A 22,716-nucleotide genomic window follows, 5' to 3' on the forward strand; every position below is an offset into this window, starting at 1 on the left:
CAAGCCTGGCATAAATGCCAGTATCTCTATGAAGCTGTCCCAGCTGCTTCATCCTTCAGTAACTATTCTCACCTATGGATTATTATAATCTTCCCAAATAGGGTGATGACCCCCATCCTAGTTTACAGGGCTTCTAGATTAGTAGGGGTATCCCAGGGCAGAAGAGAGCTCCCTAAATGGCAGGTGTACCCCAGATGTCTGTGGCCCTGTTCCAGAGGGCCAGCTGCTATGCAGAACCTCTTTTGTTATATCCCTTGCTCAAAATGAGCCACTCTACTCCTAGCCAGCACTATCAGCCTCCTGCCATCACCTTGAAGCAATAAATTGCTTCAGACCATGTTTCATCACTCACCAGTCAGTTGAGAGCTTGAGTTGCATTCAAGAGCACATATTAAAGCATTCAGTCCTCTGGGTGTGTGGGAAAGCACTGAGTAACATGGCTCTCCCTCATGCCATCAGTACAGACTGCTCATTTTCCCTGGGAGACAAAGAAATGGTCAGCTTAAATTTGGCAAATATCTTGAACAAGACAAAAGGCGGGGTGGGTTAATAACTCTCTAAGTTTTTTTTTTCCCTCTGTTCTCTCTTGCTATCTATCAAAACAAACAAGAACCTTGTCTGTTCCATCATATACTCTGGGCAGTTATCCCAGGTGTCATCCTGAAAGACAACCTGGAAAGCAGAGTCTTCTCTTTCAATTCCCGTTGTCTTCACTGGACTCCGGAAAAACCCCTCATCTGTAATACTGGAAAATGGGAGCTAGAGTACCTAGGACTGTTGCCTTCCCACGCTTCCTTATTTTGCCCTTCTGGTCATCCTTTCACCTGGTTATGCTACTCCATTTTCTCCTCACTTCCTAGCCCCTACAAGATACTCATTCAAAAATACTTAATACCTTTAAAATTTTTTTTCCACTAGATGTTATGGTAGGAGTTAGAATTCCACCAATAGTCAAGATAGAACCAGTGCCTACTTCCAAAACCTGTGTTTACTAGAAGATGTAGGTACACAAAGAGACAACTACCAAACAGTGTCCTAACTGCTGTCTTATTAAAAAGTACAGGGGACTATAGGGACACTTGTAAGGAGCACCAAGTCCACGCTTTAGAGGTCTGGGAAGGCTTCAAAGAAGTGACATTTGAGCTAGTAAGAGTTACCCATAAGTCAGCTGAAAGACATGAATGTGGGATGGTTCCCATAAATGACATATGTAGGAACACCCAGAAACCAAGAGCATGGCACAGTAAGGAATTGAAAGAGGTTGGTGTGTTTGGAAAGCAGGAGGCTAGAGAGTGGTGAGGAAAAAAAGCTGAAAAGGTAAGCAGGGACATTATCATAACACAACTTTCATCTAAGTTGTGATAAGGAGTAGGGACCTTTTCTAGCAAAGGGGAGCTTAAGTAAAAGAGTAGAAAGATTTCTTTATGTTTGGAAAGCACCAATTACAGGGGCAAAGCCAAAATAGGCAAGAAGACAAGACAGGGGTGCTGATGGCCTCAGCAAGAGGAGTGGCAGGGTGGATGCAGAAGGTGGGTGAACTGGCGATTTTTGTGGCCTGGTGATGTGATATGAGAGGTGAAGGAGAAGAAAAGGTAAAAGATGAGGCCAGGTTTCAGGCTTGGAGAACGGTGATGCATTTACAGAAGTGGGGAACAGGGCGTTTCAGGTTGGAGGGCAGAGACAGAATATCCTTTAGGTAGTTTGAGATGTGTCTGGGCCTCAGGAGAGGACTGGGACTGTGGGGGTGTAAGTGATCAGTATTCGATGGTCATGCTGCCACAGTAGTGGGTTAGACAGTCCAGGAGGAGAGGAGGGCTGAGAACATGAAAGAATGGGCAGAGGAAAAGAAACATATAGAGAAGACTGAAAAGAGGCAGCTAGGGAGGGGGCAAACCAGGAGAGGGGATCCCCCTGACAGGAGCCAGGGGAAGTCTTTCAAGAAGGACAGATGGTCGACCAGGTCCAACGTCCCAGAAAAAAACACTCTTACACCCATTGGATTTAAAAACCAGAAGGGTGAGGTTGGCAAGTGCAATTTCAGGGGAATACTGGGGGTGAAGTAGATTGAGAAGCAAGTAGGAAATGAGGAAATACAGATGGCAAGAAAGGAAACTGTCCCAGGAGGTTTGGCTATAAGGGAGGAGACAGAAAAAGCAGTAGCTAGAGAGGAGTATGGGGTAAAAGAATGCCGCTGTTTTTGTTTTACAGTGGGAGAAACACGAACAGGGACTTCAATGTATTTTTAGAGGGAAGTAGAAAGATGAATGAATGAAATTGTAGGCTATAAAGCAAATAACAGGTGGGAGAATATAAGCAGTGTGTCCTCTTAATAACAACAAAATTCTGCCAATTCCTTGGGGTAGAAGTAGCGTAGTGGACATGTCTTGGAGCAAACCCCTGGGGTCCATCCCCAGCTGCGGGAGGCCTTGGGCAAGTCATCTAATCTCTCTACCTGAAGTGGTAGAACAGTGCTTAGAACAGCACCTGGTACATACTAGGCAAGTACTTAATAAATACCAGGGACAATCATCGCTGACACCCAGAGTTCCGGGAAAAGAATTTGTCTAGTGGCTTCTCACCCAGGCTGCTAAAGATACTAAAAAACACGTCCTTGTGCCATTGTTTTCTAAATTGTTGAAAATCAGACCTGTCTTCAAGAGCTGGGACCGTTCCATGTGTAGAAGTACTTAATGTCTGTGTTGCTTGGCTCCAGTAGGGGCAACAGAAGCATCCGTCATGAAGGCAGTGTGTTCACAGTTGAGAAATCTCTTGTGGATTCCTACCCTGTTTCTTTCCAAAGCCTTTCTTCTGGTTTTCAAATGAGACTTCCCAGTTCAGGAGGGGTGCCAGATGCTGGGGATTTCATAATACTCCCAGCCCTAGGCACCAGATTTATGTAATTGCCGTGGTGGAGATTTGAATTGTCTTTTGAAGAGGCTGCACACTGTTTGTCTGTCAGATCGTCTGCATGTTGGTGGAGCTGAAATTATAGGAGATGAAGAATGTGCAAGTATGTTCCAAAGTAGCTAGCACATGGTTGGTGATCCGTAAGTGTTGGTTTCCTTTCTGGAACGTACCGAGACAATGTTCTCATAAGGCAGAATGACAGAGTGGAAGCCATGTGGGATTTGCCCTCAAATTTTGGCTCTGCCTTTGAGCAGCTGTATGAACTTGGGTTATTTACATCTCTTCTTGAGCCCTTTGTCCTCATCTGTGAACAAAGCCTGATAATACCCACTGCATCAGTGTGTTTTAGGGATTAAATGAGACAGCGTATATGGAAATACTTGGCACACAGTAGGTATTCCATGTTTTTTCTTCTCCCTTCTCTGTGTCCCTATTTTGACTACTAGGTAACCATGTTTACTGTCCTAAATCTGATATATTTCTTCACATCAAGTCAATATATCAAGTATTTAGTACACCTCCCCTTGATGCATTAAACTCACTGTGTGGAAGTCACACCATTACCTAGACTCTCCACTGTCTTGTTGGACACCAGCAGATCTTTGTGTGGCTGCAATAGAGATCTTATTGCCAGTTGTCAGTATTGAGGTGATGTACTCCTTCACTCTTCAATGAAGTGTGTGCAGGCATTTTCTTTTCCCTGGTTGAACATTTGCAGTCTCCTTTAAAAACAATGCCCTCTCTCGGACCTGCCTCTTCTCCTCCTTCCCAGCCTCCTAAACCCTATCATGTTTTCCTGCATTGTTTGCTTAATGGGCACTTTAATAAGTGTAGCATTTCCATTTTGAAATGCACAGAGCACAAGACAGAAATTGGATTTCTTCCTGGACAGTTTCCATCCTCCCTCCTCATTTGTAGCTCTCTCCCTTCTTTTCCATTCTGCAACACAACTGAAATTTACTGAGCCAGAGAGGGGAGGAAGGAGGTATGAAAGGAGAAGCAATTTGCCTTCTCATTGTTTCAGGAAGAGCTTATTATCAACCTGCTCACTGGAAGAGACCAAGTGCTCTAAAGATACTCTAGGTGCCTCTTCTATTTCCACAAAAGCCCAGGGCCCTGAGCATACAGTGCATGACAGAATCTAATTACTGAGATAATTATTGTTACCTGTACTGCCCAACTGTTGTGTTTTGCAATCAAAAGCTATGTTAGCAGGTGTGAGTCTGAGCCTCCTGAAAACTCAGGGAAGCTATTGAAGGTCTATCAACCTGAAGCAATTTTGTTTTAGCTAGTGGGCCTATGTTTTTCAGATTTTATGTTAGCAGAATGTCTGGGTATCTAGAGAATATTCCAGAGTATTTCAGGCAATGCATAGACAGTCCCTGTAGGACTGTCCTCAGCTGACTTAATTACTCATGTTTCTGAAACTGGACTTCATAGAAATTTCACAAAGCTCTGTGCCATTTTTGAATTTGTCCTCTTTAAACAGTTTATCAGATACTGAGAAAGAACAAATCTGGAAGCATACGCTCCCTGATTTCAAACTATATTACCAAGCTATAGTAATCAAAACAGTATGATTTGGCATAAAAACAGACACATAGATCAGTGGCACAGAATAGAGAACCCAAAGATAAATCCATGTATATATGGCCAATTAATTTATGACAAAGGAGATATGAATATACAGCAGGGAAAAGATGGTCTCCAATAAACAGTGTTGAGAAAACTGCCCAGTCACATGCAAATGAATGAAATTAGACTACTGTCTTATATCATTGCAGAAATTAACTCAAAATAGATTAAAGACTTGAATGTAAGACCTGAAATCATAAAACTCCTGTAAGAAAACATAGACAGTGAGCTATTTAGTATTGGTGTTGGTGATAAATTTTTGATCTGACTCCAAAAGCAAAGGCAACAAAAGCAAAAATAAATAAGTGGGACTACATCGAACTAAAAAGCTTCTGCACAGTGAAGGAAACCATCAACAAAATGAAAAGACACCCTTGAATAGGAGAAAATATTTGGAAATCATAAGAGGTTAATAAGGGTTTATATAATTTTCTATGAAGAACTCATAAAACTCAGTATCAAAAAACCCCCCAAACAATCTGACATAAGAAGTGGGAAGAGGATCTGAATAGACACTTTTCCAAGAGAGGTACAGTGCCTGGGTGGCTCAGTCAGTTAAGAATCTGCCTTTAGCTCAGGTCATGATCCCAGGATCCTGGGAATGAGTCCTACGTTGGGCTCCCTGCTCAGTGGGGAGCCTGCTTCTCCCTCTCCCTCTGCCTCTCCCTCCTGCTTGTGCTTGTGCGCGCTCTCTCTCTCTCAAATAAATAAATAAAATCGTTAAGAAACAAAAACAAAACAAAGAAGACATACAAATAGATGGCCGACGGGCACATGAAAAGATGCTCCACAACACTAACCATCAGGGAAATGCAAATCAGAACCATGAGGTATCACCCCACTACCTGTTCGAATGGCTATTATCAGAAATAACAAGTGTTGGTGAGGATATGGAAAAAAGGGGGTGCTCACACACTGTTTTTGAGACTGCATATTGGTGCAGACGTTATGGAAAACAGTATACTGCTTCCTCAAAAATTTAAAAATAGAACTACCCTGGGTGTTATACACAACTAATGAATCATCGAGCCTTACATCGGAAACGGGGGATGTACTGTATGGTGACTAACATAATATAATAAAAAATCATTAAAAAAAATAAAATAAAATAAAATAAAATAAAATAAAAATAGAACTACCATGTAATTTAATAATTCGACTTCTGGGTATTTATCCAAAGAAGATGAAAACACTAATTTGAAAAGATACACGTACCCCTATGTTCATTGCAGCATTATTTGCAATAGCCAAGATATGAAAACAACCTAAGTGTCCGTTGACAGATGAATGGATGAGGATGTGAGATATAGATAGAGATATAGAGAAATAATATATAGATAGAAATATATGTATAGATATAAATATATAGATATATATAGATATAAATGTAGATAGATAGAGATAGATAGACTGAATACTACTCAGCCATGAAAAAGAATGAAATCTTACCACTTGTGACAACATGGATGAACCTTGAGGGAATTATGCTAAGCAAAATAAGTCAGACAGAGAAAGTCAAATACCATATGATTTCACTTATATGTGGAATCTAAAAAACAAAACAAACAAACAAAACAAGACAACACAAAACCAGACCCGTAGATACAGAGAACAGAATGGTGGTTGCCAGTGGGAAGGAGGTTTGGGGAGTGGGTAAAATGGGTAAAGGGGATCGAGAGGTACAAACTTCCAGGTATGAAATAAATAAGTCACGGGGATGTAACGTAGAGCCCTGTAACTATAGTCAATAATACTATAGAGCATACTTGAAAGTTGCCAGGAGAGTAAATCCTAAACGTTAACTTTATATGGTGACAGATGGTAACTAGACTTATTACAGCGATCAATTGGCAATGTATATAAATATCAAATCATTACGTCATAAGCCTGAAACCAATATAATGTTAAATATCAATAATACCTCAATAAAAATGTTTTTGAAAAATAGTTGACCAGAACCTGACTTCACCAGCCTTCATTTGACATTCAGTGAGGAGAAATTGATTTTTCTCTGGGCACAAACAGGCTGTATATATGTGGCGAGCACAGTGTGTGCTAGACTGGATCTAGGTATGTGTTCATACACCTCGCCACCTGCTCCATATTCATTCTGGCACAGAGCTGCAGACTGGCTTTCTGTTCCCCATCTCAGCCAGCTCTAATCAATTCATGTCTTTACCTCTCTGCCATAGCACACTAAGAAAACGGAGTTGCCACTTTAAAAATCAAGTTTATTAAAAATGAAGCAACATGGTGATAATTGGTTTTTTAAAATGCTTAAAGAAATTCCGAGTGGAAAACAGGGAACAAGTTGCAAAAGAGGAAGAGAAATTAGGTAATAAAGACAAGGACAGTTAAAAGGAGAATAAAATAACAAAGAAAAGTGGGTGAGGTTGACAGAGGATAAACTGGAAAGGGAGAGGGTCAAGGAAGAAGCAGAAGGGAAGAAGAGAGATAGGAAAGGCAAGGATATGTGCTTGAGTAATGGACTCAACCAAGGAAATAGAAAAGTGAAGGCCAGAGTAAGAATTATGGAGAAAAAGGGTCAGGGACATCTGTGTCTCAAGAACTGCAGATTGGTGGTGGCCTGGGGGTACGTGAAGAGGGGTAGATCTATCCCTAAGGAAGTTAGGTGTTTGAATTCCTTTGGACGATCTGACAGGGAACTGTCCGCTGCATATGCTAATTCAGACTCTAAAATAAGAGCCAGCCAAGACTCATTACTGAGTTTGGCCAGCCTTTAATGGCAACAGAATTCACTGATGCATATTTAAACTGAATTTTCTAACCAAGGTCTTAAATAAACAGTCGCCAGATGTAACTGAAAATTAGAAGAAGGCTTTCAGTTGTGAGTGTTCCTGTAGGAAAAGTCTGAAAACCCTTCATGTTGCTTTTTCCAAAGTTTTTAGTCATTTGTGGTTTTTAACCCTGGCTAGTATGTTAGCAACTGTTCCATTGCTGGACTGTGTGAATCCTTCTAGTATTTACTTTTTAACATTCTGCAGGGCAGGGAGAATGGTTCCTACCTGTGATGTAAGGGAAGCCCCTCGGCTGGAATGTTAATTCTACAGGAACAAAGAAACCTTTGAGGGACTTGGATTCTAATGGGACCACCAGAAACTCCTTCCCCCAAAGCTGGGAAATCCAGAGCAGGTCTTCTCAGCCAGCCCAAATCTGCAAAACCAGAGCTGTCAGAGAAAGGTAGAAATGGCAGGAGGCCTGAGAAATCTTGGGAAGGTGTCATTTGGCTGACGGTCCAGATCCAGAGTCTGGAAACTTGGCACTACCTCCCGGCCTTGCTGTCAATCCCGTGCTGGCGACTGGTGCCCTGTTGAGTCTAGAAACTGATGATCACCAGTAGCTTGTGGATAGTTTTCTGTGTTGAGCAGATGCCTTCTGTTATGGTTGGAGCTAAAGGCCCTCTTTGCTTACATGTTTCTTAGGTTAAGTCATAGCTTATGTGATTTTCACTAATGAGAAGCAATAATAATACAGACTAATTTATATTTGTCAATAGGCTGCTTTTTCATATATATCCTGCTATATTTTACTATAGTTAGGTTTGGATCTCTACAAAACCATGAGGCCCTACCATGCTCAAGTGTTTCTGAGAAGCTGGCCAACCCTCCTATTCTTGTCGCCAGTCCTCATTCTAGAGGAAGATCATTATCTCCAGGTATGCAGAGTTAAAGTCAGTGGTCACTTCGTTCAAACAGATTATTCAGCAGTCAGGGTGACCAGTGTATCCTGGTTTTCCCGGGACATTTCTGGTTTTAGCACTGAAGGTTCTGCATTTCAGGAAGCCCCTAGTCCCAGGAAACCAGAATGGTTGGTCACCTTACCGTCTACCATGTGCTGATACAGCTAGCAGAGACCCTAGAAATCACAGTGATTCCTACCCACTCATTTTAAAGTGCTAATTAAAATGAAGGAGTCCTCTTTATCAGTTTATTTTCCTTCTCTTTCAGGTATTTTTTTAGATTGGAGTAAATAATTAAGTACCACGATTGAAGATGTAACCATCAGACTGCATTAAAGATAAAATTAAACAAAAGATACTGCAATGTGCCAATAAGACTTTTATAATCCGGGTTGGGATTTAAAAATTAGCCAAAAACATAAAGTGAATCAAAAATTATTAGTCAGCACCTGTATACTACTTGGTACATCAGAGAGATTATTTATGAAATAGTAGCATTTCGGGGAATTTAAAGAATAAAATACACATGAAATGGACATATCATCATTCTATCTAGTTACAACTTTTTTCCCCTGGATAATGTTCACAATAACGTTCACAATAATGTAAACGTTTACACATGAAGACTAGCCTAAAGGCCAGCAAGTGGTATGTCTACTCCCGGCACAGTTACTAACAGACCACTGGCCCCAGACAAGCCATTCAGTTCCCCAGGTCCTAGAATGTCCTCATCAGGAAACGCCAAGCATTGGTAAGAGTTTCCCATGGGACAGCTGGCAGAAGAGAAATATTAGAAGTCAGGAGACTCGTGCTATAATCTTCGTGCTTCATTTACGACCACGTGGCCTTGGACAAGTGAGTTAGACTCTCGGTTTCCTCCTACACAAAATGGAAAGCCACATATAGCCTACAGAGCATGGTTCTTATGAAGATCATGGTAATGTAGGAAGCATGCACAAATGTCACATTCTGCTGTCCTACACAGTGGCCCCTACAGCTTAAGGCAGCATTTAGCATGGGTCACACTTTAGCATGAGGGTAGTAAACTATGGCCTGTAGGCCAAATCTGGCCCACCACCTATTTTTGTAAAGCACTCACACCCATACACGTATATATACATAGAGTCCTCATAACCAGTCATTCTCATCCAATTACATTCATAACCTGCCAGTGATTGCTTTCATGCTACAACAGCAGAGCTGAATAGTTACATTGCAACAGAGACTGTATGACCTGCCAACTTTACAATATGTAGTCTCTAGCCCCTTGCAAAAATGCTCCACTAACCCTGATCTCGCAGAAAGGGTGCAGGTTGGTGCTCCAATGTCCAAGGCTCCTCTTACGTTCTGTGTCACTATATGATCTCAAGCAAATGATTCCCTCTGTCTGGTTCTCTGACTCTCATATTTCTAAAAGCAGGGGAGTACAAGTCCAACCCCTTCTGTCCTCCCAGAAATGCTGTTAAGATAGGTAAGAAAACAAAAGCATTGATCTTTTCTAAAAGCAAGATTATTCAAAGTATTATTCATAAGGTGGATGATTCAGAAATGATGACTGATGTGTTGTTATTGTTTGATATGAGATCTCTCGTGTACCTCAGTGGGGGATTACTTAGATCAGTGAGAGCATACAGACCCCTGCACCATGGAACTACATCAAACTAAAATAATGCGCCAGAATTGAATTTAATCACAGTATCCAGTCAGGAGTGTGAGTTTTAATTGCTTCTTTATCCCTTTATCCTCTGAAGACTATCATTAAATATTTACAAGACATGAACTTCAGATGATGCCAACATCTCTGCTGAGGTCACCTGACAGCTGGCCATTTTAATCCAGAGTGGGGAGGGGGTGGGCTTCAGGCATATAAGAAAGGACTATTCCCCAGACAGAAGAACAGTGGTGGTGGAAGCACATGGGCTGGTTTGCAGAGCAAATACCAAAGATATTTGTTTATGTTAAAACTTTAATTTGTATTTGATTCTTGGACGCATGACTGATATCCAGGCTGGTTAAGCACACGCACAAGTGATTCTCAAATCTTTGCCTAGCAAGTGCAAATATTGGGACCTCCTCTTTCCTAAGAACTCCATCAAAGCTCCAGGGAGAATCTCCCTAAAGGAGCAACTCTTAATGTGTCTGAAAGCAGCTAAGGAGGCCAAGCCTGATCTTTAAAAGTGACCCTAGCCCAGGTGCAGCCCGTTACAGACCCTACGTACAAAACTCCAGATTTATGGCATAGATAAATTAGTAGGCAATTCTTTGCTCTATGAAAGGAGTCTTCACTTTACAAGCTGATTCACTGCCATGTTCTTTCACTGATCTAGCAAAACCACTAGTGCAGTTCCAATAAAATCTGATTGGTAGAAATGCAGTACGCATATGCTTTTTCATTGCTAATCTGGATGGAAAGATGAAAAGCAGGGTGCACTTTAATCCCCTTGCATCCTAAAATGTAGCTTTTGTCAATGTCTTTTGTTCTCAGCCTAGAAACTTAATGTTACTTACTCATGATTGGCTGGGAGGAATGGGGTGCATGATTCTCTCTTATAACAATGAAACAATAGTATATGATTTTATTGACTAACTCACTCTGATTATCTGCATGAAATTTCAAAAAAGGAAGGATCAGTCATACAGGAATAAGCTAACTGGCCTTTTGGTGATGAGTCATAGTAATATTAATAATAACTACCATACTGAGCGTTATTATATGCCAAGCAGCATTCTACCTCACTAGCCCATTGAAGCTCAAACAAACCTGAAAGGCAGTTATAATTATGATTATTCCTATATTATAGATGGGAAAATCAAGGCACAGAGAGGTAAAATATCCTTCCTCATACCACACGCCGATACAAGCCACGTCAGAATTCAAACTCCGTGAATTGGGCTCAATAATTTGTGCTATTAGCCACTCTGCTATATTGATGAGTAAAGCAACTGTCAGGTGCTGAAACGTAGGAGCAAGAGCACTTTATGATACATTTTCTACTTTCAAGAAACTAGTAAGTATGTCAATTACACCTCAATTTAAAAAAAAAACAAAAACTTCTTTTTAATTTTTGAAAAGAAGCTAATAAGAGTATCTGCTTTGGCCCATAAGTGAGAACTGGTATTAGATTTGTCCTCTGCTTTTAAAAAAACAAACAAGGGGGGGCGCCTGGGTGGCACAGCGGTTAAGCGTCTGCCTTCGGCTCAGGGCGTGATCCCAGCGTTCTGGGATCGAGCCCCACATCAGGCTCCTCCGCTATGAGCCTGCTTCTTCCTCTCCCACTCCCCCTGCTTGTGATCCCTCTCTCGCTGGCTGTCTCTATCTCTGTCGAATAAATAAATAAAATCTTAAAAAAAAAAAATAAAAAATAAAAAAAAAATAAAAAAACAAACAAGGGATGCCTGGGTGGCTCAGAGAGTTAAGCGTCTGTCTTCGGCCCAGGTCATGATCCCACGATCCTGGGATCGAGCCCCATATTGGGTTCCTTGCTCAGCAAGGAGCCTGCTTCTCCCTCTGCCTGCCTCTCCCCCTGCTTGTGCACTCTCTCTCTGACAAATAAATAAATAAAATATTTAAAACAAACAAACTAAGAAACTGCAAAATACATCAAAGAGCTAATTTCATACATTGGACAATAGGAAAGTGAGGTCCATGATCCCTAAGGTAAAGAAAACAAAAGATGACTCCTATGATTGCCCCAGTTTTCTGCCTGGAGACACATTTCCAGCCATGGGCCAGGGAGGGGAAACCCAAGCATTACACAGTAGCCTTGCTAACCTGCAAAGACAGAGATTAGAGTTCAGGGAGTCTGAGGCTCCTATGTTTATAGGACAGAGGACCAAAGGAGAGGTAGCTAAACAGAAAAAGAGATCCAGAAATCCTCATTGAGGTTCTCTTTGAGTCTTTATTGCTCATTGAGCTGAGCATGTATAGGGTTAAAATTCTACAAGACACAGCAAAGAACAGCTATCAGGGAGCTCAAGGCTGAACAATTCCTAGAGCCCACAGGGCTGGGAAAATTTTTAATTCTGATGAGCCAAAGTGGAGCAAACTTGTTGGGTATGTGGTGCATTTGACAGACTGGAAAAGATTTCTCCCTAAAAAGAAAGCTTTCAAGGAGACAAGGCATTTCTCCCCAGACAGCGGTAATCCTAATAAAAGTCAAGAGGGACAGTAGCCACTCTGAATCCATTGACCACAGGCAGAGTGAGTTTTGCCCTAAACAAGCAGAATGGGATCAGATATTTGTTACCAAGCATGTAAGGTTGAATTAGAAGAAAGGGAAGGATATAATTTTGGTGATATGTTAAGTCAGACATTCTATTATGGAACTTAATAGAAGGAATTTCAAAAAACACAGGTTCATGTGAGAAGTTACCTGGAAAGAAAAGATGGGCGGTTGTGTGGGCATGGGTCGTCGGGGGATGGCAGATTATTAGGCTTGCCCTTTCCCACCGCTCTGTGAGGCCGAGACTCCTCGTCCTGTGGTCTTCATCTTTCGATGAAGGGATGAATTCAGCACAAGGCAAAAAAAGTCTACAGATCCTCTCACCAGACTCTTTGCTTCTAATCATCATCATAACCTTTAAGCCGAAGTTTATTCATCTGTAAAATGAGGATAATAATAATTAGAGAATCATTATGATGATTTGATAAGATAATGAATGTCAAATGTTTAGTTAAGGCCATGGAACATAGAAAGTACTTAGTAAATCCTGGCTACGATTATGGTCACGATTTTGTTACCTTTTTCATCATTAAATGATATGTCATTGTACAGAACTAATATCCCAGAGACGATAATTAGGAGTGCTATTTCCCGGTCTCTGCACCATGCCCGTCGTGAGAGAGCCTATGCCACCCTCCAGCATGCTCATAAACAATCTTTACTGCATTAAAGTCAGTAACTTGGGGAGAGCGAGGCTTTTTCCTTTTTGAGCTTCATCTGCGGAATCCCACGCAATTTTGGATGTAGCCTTAGTCAACTTATTTCTACGGATGTGCTCTACTAGATTGAAAGTTTCATGACATTCCGTGAGAGCAGACACATTTTAGTTATGCCCGCTGTTGTCTGTCCAGAGCTTAGCAAGGTACTTGGTACTTAGTAGGAGTTCCATAGATATCAGATGAGTGATTATGATCTTCTTTTCAATAGTCTTATATCCAAGTCATGTTTGGCAGAATCCCTAGTGGCTGCCTTACTATGCAGCAATGAGTGCAAGCTTAGTACGTTGTAAATGTCACCATGATCCTAAGTAGTCATTTAACCTATTTATAATAACTGGACAATTGTTTCTATTCTGTATGAAATTAAACAAGAAGAAATCCATGCTTCATGTTCCATATCCTTCATAATGAGGTTTTCTTACCTTAGTAAAGGACAGTATACTTTTCACCTTTGTCAAGAATTCTACAGGCTGGGGAGCCTGGGTGGCTCAGTCGTTAAGCGTCTGCCTTCGGCTCAGGCGTGATCCCGGCGTTCTGGGATCGAGCCCCACATCAGGCTCCTCTGCTGGAAGCCTGCTTCTTCCTCTCCCACTCCCCCTGCTTGTGTTCCCTCTCTCACTGGCTGTCTCTCTCTGTCAAATAAATAAGTAAAATCTTAAAAAAAAAAAAAAAAGAATTCAAAAGGCTTTAAGAAAAATGACTCAGGAGATGAAACAGCAGGACTCCTGGTGTTATTTATAAGTTTTGTGCTGGAAACTATTTCAGGGTCTGTAGCAGCAAATCTCAAGCACCATTTACCTTATCCAATAATTCTGGAGTTTGAGCATAAATGATGAAAGAGCTAATGACATGTTACCCCACAAAGTAGCATTAGTGTCCTTTGTCGTCCTTGGACTTTTTCTTTTTTTTTTAAGGAACACACAGAAATGTGTAAATTGCGGTTTATCTCACCACAGAAGCATTTAATCAAATGTACTATAATTATATTTTGGGTGGCTATTGAGAATAATCACTATTTCTTCATTATAAGAATTTCCTAAAAATTACATTAATGAGGGTCAACCATAAAAGCATTGGAAATTTAGCTACATTTAAATGTTAAATTTGCACCTCAGCCTTGTAGATTCCCTATAAGCAGATTGCCATGGGCCAGGATCTTTTCATGAGTGTTGGCATTTAATGGATAGTCCTCGAACTGATGTTTTACCTTAAGTGAAATGTGTTTGCGTTAAAAGCATATTCATTTCCAGGCTCCATCTTAAACATTTGCTTCTTTTGTTTTGGAATTCACAAAGCTTTTCGTGTTTAGCTTATTTTTTCCTTCACTGAAAATAATTTGTAGAAAGTTATATTTTAGAAGGTTTTGTGTAAAAAAAATTTTCATCCTTTTAGCAGATAGTCAACTAAAGGAGCTGCATTTAACTGCCAAATGGGAACCTCTTGGGTGACCAAGAAAGAAAAAGCTTATTTGCATAAATAAAATGAAAGCCAATATGTAAAAAGCTTATTTGCATAAATAAAATGAAAGATCAATAACTGAGCCAATATTTACCAAAATTTTCACAACTGTCAATGTCTAATTTTGCTCCATTTTCAAGGATGATGGCTTGAGGCAAGAATCATTCACTATGTGTCTATTCTTGTTTTCTCCTTGGAAGGTGAGGTGGAGAAAACCTCACTAATACTTTGCAGCATTAGCCAAGTAGTTTGTCCTCTTTTTGTTGAACCTGCTGTCTTGTACAAAATCATGGCCACACTTATTTTGGATAAATTTATGCTGTCTGAAACATAAATGAATACGGAGAATAGAAAGAAATCAAGAGACTCTCACTCCCAGATCAATTTTCTTCATTGGCCTAAGCTACCTCTAAATTGATTCACATAACACCATCCCCCTGGTTTCTGGACAGGATACATGTTTTCATTAGTACTTAAATTTTATTTTATATAGCCTCTTTTCAGGTGGGATTGTTTTTAGTAGTAACACTTAATTTTATATATGTATTTCCTGTTTTCCATGGTGTAGCTTCTTGTGACCTTGACACTACGGTATCTAGAAATGAAAAAAAGCCCATCTCAGGGCAGACTCTTGGTCCATCCAGCCCATAATTCCGCTTCTGACAATGGCCCCCGGAGGAATTTTGTGGAGGCCTTGGCTGCCCACCTTGACATGACCTAAAATTATTAAGTGTACCCTCTCAAATAGCCTCATTTCTTTGAAACCTAGTATGGCTTAATCAGCTGTGAATTTATATTTGCTACCTTAAAAGGTACAATTTTAGCCTGTCCTACTTATTGGGGGGATAATGGAGATCCACAGTGTAAATGGAAAGGCATTTGCAGGTTTTCAAGACTGATTCCAATTCCAAATAATGATACCAGCCCTCAGGTGGACTTTCTTGCTAAGAAACACCTGTTGCTTCTTTTCTTTGTCTCATAGCCAGTTCATTCTCTATGCACAGCAAAACATTCAATTCCACAGCAAGCCAACCTTTTTGGTTATAGCATAGTTTAATCAAAGGTTCTTTGAATAGGTAAAGTACCTCCTCTGTCTTTGCTTACAACCTCTTTTTTTAACCTTTTTAATGAGCATAAAGAAGCCAAAGCTTCCTCTTACAAAAGTCATGATTTCTTTTTCCCTATAAGCTATGTGTTTAAGTGCTTGGATTTTATAAATCCATTAGCCTGGCCATGTGGAAGTGAGAATCACTGGTCAGAGGTTGATAAAGTCTCCCTTGTGACCGCTTTCATGAACGTACATCTTCCTATCAACCAGTTGGCCTTCAATACCATAATCATTTAATAGTGGGTGACAAAATTGGGGCTCCAGCTCTCCCATGTCACCCAGGCATTTCTGCAGTACTCCTGCCAACCAGCCTTCCAGAATTATCAATATTCAGTATGGAAAATAAGTCTAGAACAGCATGTCCACGTAATACTTCCAATCCGTCTCATTCCCTTGTCTCTGCTGGCCAACAGAATGGGAGATGGCAAGCAGACAAAGGTTTGTATCTTAACACCTGCCTTCTGCTGCACAGTAGCTTTGTAACTTTTTTGCATCTGTAGCCAGAAATCAAAATTTGTTCATTTGAGCATGATTATAGGAAAACCCAGGATAATTTTAAGGCTTTCATTGTAAATACCATACTAGAAACAATCTTTAGAGTCTTTCCAAGTCCAAGACCCACATACATTGAATGTTCTGACAGTGTTCTCTGTCAGAAACCATTTTTACTGATGTTTTCTTAGTGAGCGTCATTCCCCAAGTGTGGAGAGAAACTGCAGAAAAGCATTTACAAGGAATCACGTTGGCGCCGATAGGTGGGAATCTTATTGACATGGGGCCATGAAAGAAGAATGGATAATAAGTTCTGTGTGGGCAAAGGGAGAAAAATAAATTGGAACCAATATATAAAAATGAGGAAGATTCAAAATTACCCCTCCCAAAGTAGTACCGATGTTATTTTGTGTTACAAAAACAGAGAGAAAGACAGGTGGTATGGGTGTTTCTTTACAGCTCTATACGAAGCTAGAAATACACACGCACACGCATAAATCGTAAACTCAAAGATAAGGACCTTATCACATACGAATGTGATTGTTCATTTAAGGTTTGTGGGTAGATGGTATTAAATTATAATTTTCTGAAAGGTACAATCATGACCCTCGTGTGGAAGGTGGAAGGCAGTTCAAGAGAGAAATAAGGATATTAAGGGGTCGGGAGATGTCAAGGACAAGCCCAATATTAAACAGAAACACAGATATATGTTTATATCTATCAGTGCTTGCTCGGTGCTTTTGCTTATTAGGGTGCTCATTGGTAAAATTATAGATGATGACTTTGTGGGAAACTTAACTTTTGAGAAGGGAGAATACGATTGTTCTTTTATGGTTTGTATGGTGGTTAATAGTTATAATGAATAGTTATATTAATAGTTATAATTTTCTAAAAGGTAAAATCATGATGTTCATGCAAATATAAAATAAACACATATCAAAGAATTTCATTCAATTAATTAATAAGGAAGCCAGTAGGTATTAATACCAATTGATAGAGCATTTAAGAAACTATGCAATTTAATAAAGAAATATTAGGATAAGATTGCTAGATTAGATTAAAAAAACTGGTTAATGTCTTAGAGGCCAATAAATTGTAACCTTTAGGATTATCTGTTCTTCAGGACAGAGATCATTTTCATCTCTACTAGACAAAAATCTATGAGTTAAAATATAAATTCACTAAGTCTGCAACCCCAATCAATAGTAAGCAGTGAGTCAAACTACATCCATTCTCCTAGAAAATCTTTAGGTGGACTTTGCTCCTGAATGACATGGAAAAGATGTGCCGCCCACCTTTCTGGCCTATTTCTAAGTCGTGGTCGATTTCTCTAACAGTGGTGAAAAGTATGAGAACATATGTGTAACCCGGAACAGAGCGTTTGGATCTCAGCTTGTATATGAAATATCACATGTTTTTAGTAATGAGAACCTACTTGGCAAGAGCTGAGAGTAGAATCCCCAGAAAGCAGGCTTTACTTACCAGAAGTTGCTAGAGAGAGAGAGAGAGAGGATGAAACCAATCAATATTCTTCTCTACTTTTGTCCAATTTGATATTTAATAATTCTTTCATCTATCAATTTAGTGAGTCAACAAATATTTATTGAGCTTCTATTCCACGCCGGGCATTGGGAATTGGGACAAAAAGACAAAGTTCTTGCCGTTGTGGAGCTTATATTCTAACGGGAAAGACAGGCAGCAAATAATGAAACTGTTACAAGAATACTGTACTTTTAAAGATTTTATTTATTTATTTGACAGAGACAGCTACAGCCAGCGAAAGAGGGAACACAAGCAGGGGGAGTGGGAGAGGAAGAAGCAGGCTCCCAGCGGAGGAGCCTGATGTGGGGCTCGATCCCATAACGCCGGGATCACGCCCCGAGCCGAAGGCAGACGCTTAATGACTGCGCTACGCAGGCACCCCAAGAATACTGTACTTTTAGACAGTGAAAAGGAGGAGAATGAGGGATCAGAGGGGAGGAATTCTAGATACAATGGCCCAGGAACTCTCAGGAGGACTGGCAGGCCCTTGAGAGTGTGGCCCAGACAGAGCAGAGGACTTGGTGACAGATGTGCTCTGCTGTTCATCTTCTGATAGGTAGTCCCAGGCTCCCCACTGTATGAACATAATTTAAGTCTTCACTTTTTCATGGTCCAGGACACCTCCTATTTGAATTTCTGTCTCCATGTCATGAGGCAGAAATTGGTATGGGGGACCAGAGCAATGAACGGGATAAATTGTGCAAATTGTTTCCCACTGTGGAGTAAGTAGTTACAGATTCCTGGGATACGACAGTGAGAGAAGGTACAGAACACTGGTTAGGAGCACGGTTTTTAGATCAGAGACACCTGGATTTGAATCCTATCTCTACCACTTACTATTGTATGACTTTAGACAAGTTCCTTAAATCTATTTTCCATCTGTTAATGACACGTGTTGATCAGCCCCTCACGGGGTTACATGAAATAATCTCCATAAAGCCCTAAGCACACAAGAAGCACTCAACAAATAGTGTCCTTGTTATTCCTGCTGTGGGAGAGTCTGTAGTACCAGCTTTGTGCAGCAGGGATTAATTAGTCTTGAGGTTGCTATATAGGTCTTCAACGTTATAGAAAGATGAATCATTATCATAGAGTTCAGGTACATGGGAACTGGAGGCTCACCAGGTCTGGTGGTGTTGACTTAAGCTATGTGGTCAAAGTTATGCCAGCAGCCAATCCAAGCTTTACAAAGAGATAGAAGGTGCAGGCTTATGCCCTGAACCTTTTCAGCACAGACTCGGCAATTCTTGGGTAAATTAAGAGTTTAGAAACTAAAATTATAATACTTTTTATGGAGTTTTGACTGGGGATGTGTTTTCCTTTCCTTTCTTTTCTTTTCTTTTCTTTTCTTTTCTTTTCTTTTCTTTTCTTTTCTTTTCCTTTCTTTTCTTTTCTTTTCTTTTCTTTTCCTTTCCTTTCCTTTCCTTTCCTTTCCTTTCCTTTCCTTTCCTTTCCTTTCCTGTTCTTTTTTTTTCCTTTCCTGCTTAGAAGTTGCTTTCTCTTCTGGAGAGCTATGGGTTAGGAAACTATTAATTAACTGCTTCGCACTCTGATTTTCAAAGAGATTTAATACAGTAGGGATAAAGCTGCCCTTTTTGAAAAGGAAGATTAAATGTCTGCAAAGTCCATGAATTGATTTTCTAATTGTTTTGGCAATAATGTTTTTCATTGATAATGTTGCTAAAAGAAATAATTTTAATTAAAGTTTAAATGTCTTTTCAGTTTTTATGGATTCTAGAGGGACCATTTTCTTGCAGGGAATAAGTTAAGACCATAACATTCTTCTCTAACCCCACAATTATGACCAGGGGAATGTCTGTAATACATTCCATTGCAATTAAATTGCATACCCCAGACTGTTCAAGATCTGTTTATAAAGGAGAAATGGATTTTCCACAGCTGCTTGCCTGTTAGTGCATCTTTCATGCAACGTTGCAGCAGCCAATGTATGTGCTGAAATAACAGACTTGAATTTAAACTTTCAAAGCTTTCAGATGTCTTTCAAAAACTTCTCATTGCATGAATTGCTTAATTTGTGTACATGAAAATCCACTGATGACAAATGAATGAGAGTCAACCTACAAAAAGAGGAGGCTGTGAGAATCTTTGTATATTTGCCCCCCCATCTTTTTAGGAATTAGTAGGTATTCAGTCTTGTTCCAATATCCTGCACAGAGCACAGTCATTACTGAGATCTCTCTGTGAAGATTGGAATCTGCTGTGAACAGGATGGGGCAGGTTGGATATTTCTTACAATATTCACTGGACCATCTTCACCCAGTCACACAGCTGGAAAATACTTTCTGAGATGAATGTTTATAGAAAAGATTCAGAGAGGAGAGGAGAGAAAGGGATGAGAAGGAGGAGAAGGAACAATAATCCAAGCCAGTTCAAGGTGGGGTCATATAGAATAGACGTGGTCCAGGTATTTCATCTTTAAAAACAGTTGTCAGAATTTCAGCTTATTAAATTAGAATTTTAGGTCCCTCTAAGTTGCATTTAATTAATCAAGCTGCTGTGTATGTATTGGGTCATCCCTATGGATCTATAACATCTGTAATAAAGTATTAATTGAGTGCCTACTAATTTTCACCAGAACCTTGAAAGTCAGATCTTAATAGCCCCATCTGATGAGTGAGAAAACTAAGGCTAAAAAGCCTTCTATGAGTCACCCAAAGTCACCCAGTTATTAAGCAGAAGAGTTTGAATTTGAACCCAGGCCTGTCTGACTCTAACCCCTGTGTTCTCAGCTGTATCTCCCTCCATAGGTCCAACTTCTTGGCTGGCAATCTCAAGGATATGTCTTCACATCCTTAAATTCCAAACCTCCTTTAGAAATAATTTCCTAACAGTGAGCTGCCCTAATAATGCTCTGGTTTATTTCCAGGGGGTGAATGTTGGCCTTCAGAGCAGGCTCCTTCCTACCAGCTTTCTATTTCTAAAAAGCATTTGATGATTCCCTGTTCAGAGCTCATATACCTGTCAAAAGAGACTGCAATTTATCCCCAGGGATAGTTAACATTCCCTCCACCCATGAGAGCATGTCAGGTGCTCTTAGAAATTGAAATGCAGGCTCTTGCTCCGTGCTGGACTTTTAGAGTAGTAGCTGTCACTGATAAAATGTCTCCTCGGAATTGCAGAGACAAAGCTGCAAGGCAGCCAACAGGCCCACCTTCTATTGCCTGTGGTTATCAGCATTCTCACTGGTAATATCGGATTTTCTGGAGTTGTTTTAGTTTTATAAAATGTTCGTGGGAACTTCGATGCTCTCTGAGGAAATGCCTTCTGTAATGTTCCAGTTGTGAGGGGAGGCGGCCAAATTCCCACCCATCTGGAGGGCAAGTTCTTTCAGTCTGAGACTGAAAGGGAATTTCAGAGGCCTGGAGAGGGCATACACAAGTATATCTTGCTTCTATTTTTTCAATATGGAATTTGGAGCCTTTCCTGTCAGCCATCATGCAGTGTCTTTAAGAAGCGCTGGATTGGAGGAAAACAGCCCCAAGTGAGCCATACTCTGTCTGCTGCAATGAAATGTCCTTTCCTGTTTCTTCGTGTACACGATTCTAATTCATCTTCCATCTACCCTCGGTGACTTTCACTCTTTGAACTCCTTGACTTTGTCCTTAACTTGTACCTGAATTTGCATTCTCTAGATCCCAGAGAGCATATGCTCCTCACCAGTTTCAGCTCGTTCTAAAATGTCACGGTTTCTGTGCAAATGCTTCTTGTTCCTACCAAAGTAAACACACAGATTTGTCTCTCCTGGGTGTGCAGTGAGATCATGAATAAGGAATCTTCTGGTTTTAAAATGGACCTCTGGCCTTTTCACTGGGAATTTTGGTTATCTTCGTTCATATGCTTTCTAGAGAATTTCAGAAACTAGGATATTCTCATGTGGCCCTGGTCTTTGTCACTTGCCCCCCAGACTATACCTCTTCCCTAGCCTTCTCTTCACCACCGTGGTGTTTACACAACTCCACCTCTACATTCCTCTGGAGCATCTCCCTAAGGTGCAACTCTAGTCTCCCTGCCTTCCTGCCCAATGGCTCCCAAGGGCTCTTGGGAACCAATTGTACATATAATGAATGTACAATGAACTACATTCCATCTATTTTCAGCCTTATATTCAGGACCTTCCACAGCTGGTTACCAATAATTTATCTGCCAATAATTAACCTAAGTTACCCCCCCATACACACTTCACCCAAACTGGAATGCTGATGTACTCTTTCACCTGGAATGTTTGCGCCCCATCTCTTGTCTGTTGGCATCTTAAGTACTTACGTTAAAATTCTCTTTTACCACTCTGTATCAATCCTCACCTTTCACTGTCTTATATTGTGGCCCTGGAGGCTGTTATGGACTGCATTAACAAATCACGCCTTCCCTCTGGCTTATGATTGGGTTTGGCAATGGGGAGGCCCCATAGGATATGGGAGGCACCAGCAGGAAACTGACTGATTCCCTGGCTTCTACAAATAGCCACGCCTCCTCTGGTGACCCTCTCCTGCAGCCAGAGCTGCTTTCTTTGCCTTCTAAGCCTGGGAGTGGTAATGGCGCTCGGCGCTCTTTGTTGCCAGCCCTAGGTGCTTCAGCATCTCTTCTGCTCTGTTTAACCCTGAGCACTCTTTGTAAATAGTCCTTTCACCAGATTCTCCAGGTTACCTATTTGGAGCATCCCATCTGTTTCCGACAAGAACTCTGACTGGTACAGCACCTTCAAGGGCCAGTTCACTCATAAAATTCACCAGTTTCATTCATTAGCTCAACAAATGCACCTTCATCTTCTACTTGGCACTATGTTACAGACACTGATGACAGAGTAGAGAACAAAACGGAGGCCTTACCTTCTGAGAGCTTACAGCATAGTGGGGAAATCCGATGTCAAACCTGCAATTATAACAAAAGATGGTGGAGATTATAAGAGAAGTA

At 40.6% G+C, this 22,716-nt stretch overlaps 1 protein-coding gene across 3 annotated transcripts in view; it reads left to right on the plus strand.

Annotated features, from left to right (window-relative positions):
- Positions 1 to 22,716, plus strand: part of CPQ (carboxypeptidase Q) — a 439,474-nt gene that overhangs the window by 411,068 nt on the left and 5,690 nt on the right. The window contains exon 8 of one of the 3 annotated variants that reach the window (XM_040625805.1): positions 8,099 to 8,247. The exons of the other annotated variants lie outside the window; for them this stretch is intronic. Coding sequence (XP_040481739.1) covers positions 8,099 to 8,232 — 134 coding nt within the window. The 3' untranslated portion in view covers positions 8,233 to 8,247. Of the gene's footprint in view, positions 1 to 8,098; positions 8,248 to 22,716 lie in introns of those variants that run through there. 3 annotated transcript variants of the gene reach the window in all.

The sequence above is a fragment of the Ursus maritimus genome, unplaced genomic scaffold (assembly GCF_017311325.1).
Source record: "Ursus maritimus isolate PB19 unplaced genomic scaffold, ASM1731132v1 scaffold_9, whole genome shotgun sequence".
NCBI classification, from domain to species: domain Eukaryota; kingdom Metazoa; phylum Chordata; class Mammalia; order Carnivora; family Ursidae; genus Ursus; species Ursus maritimus.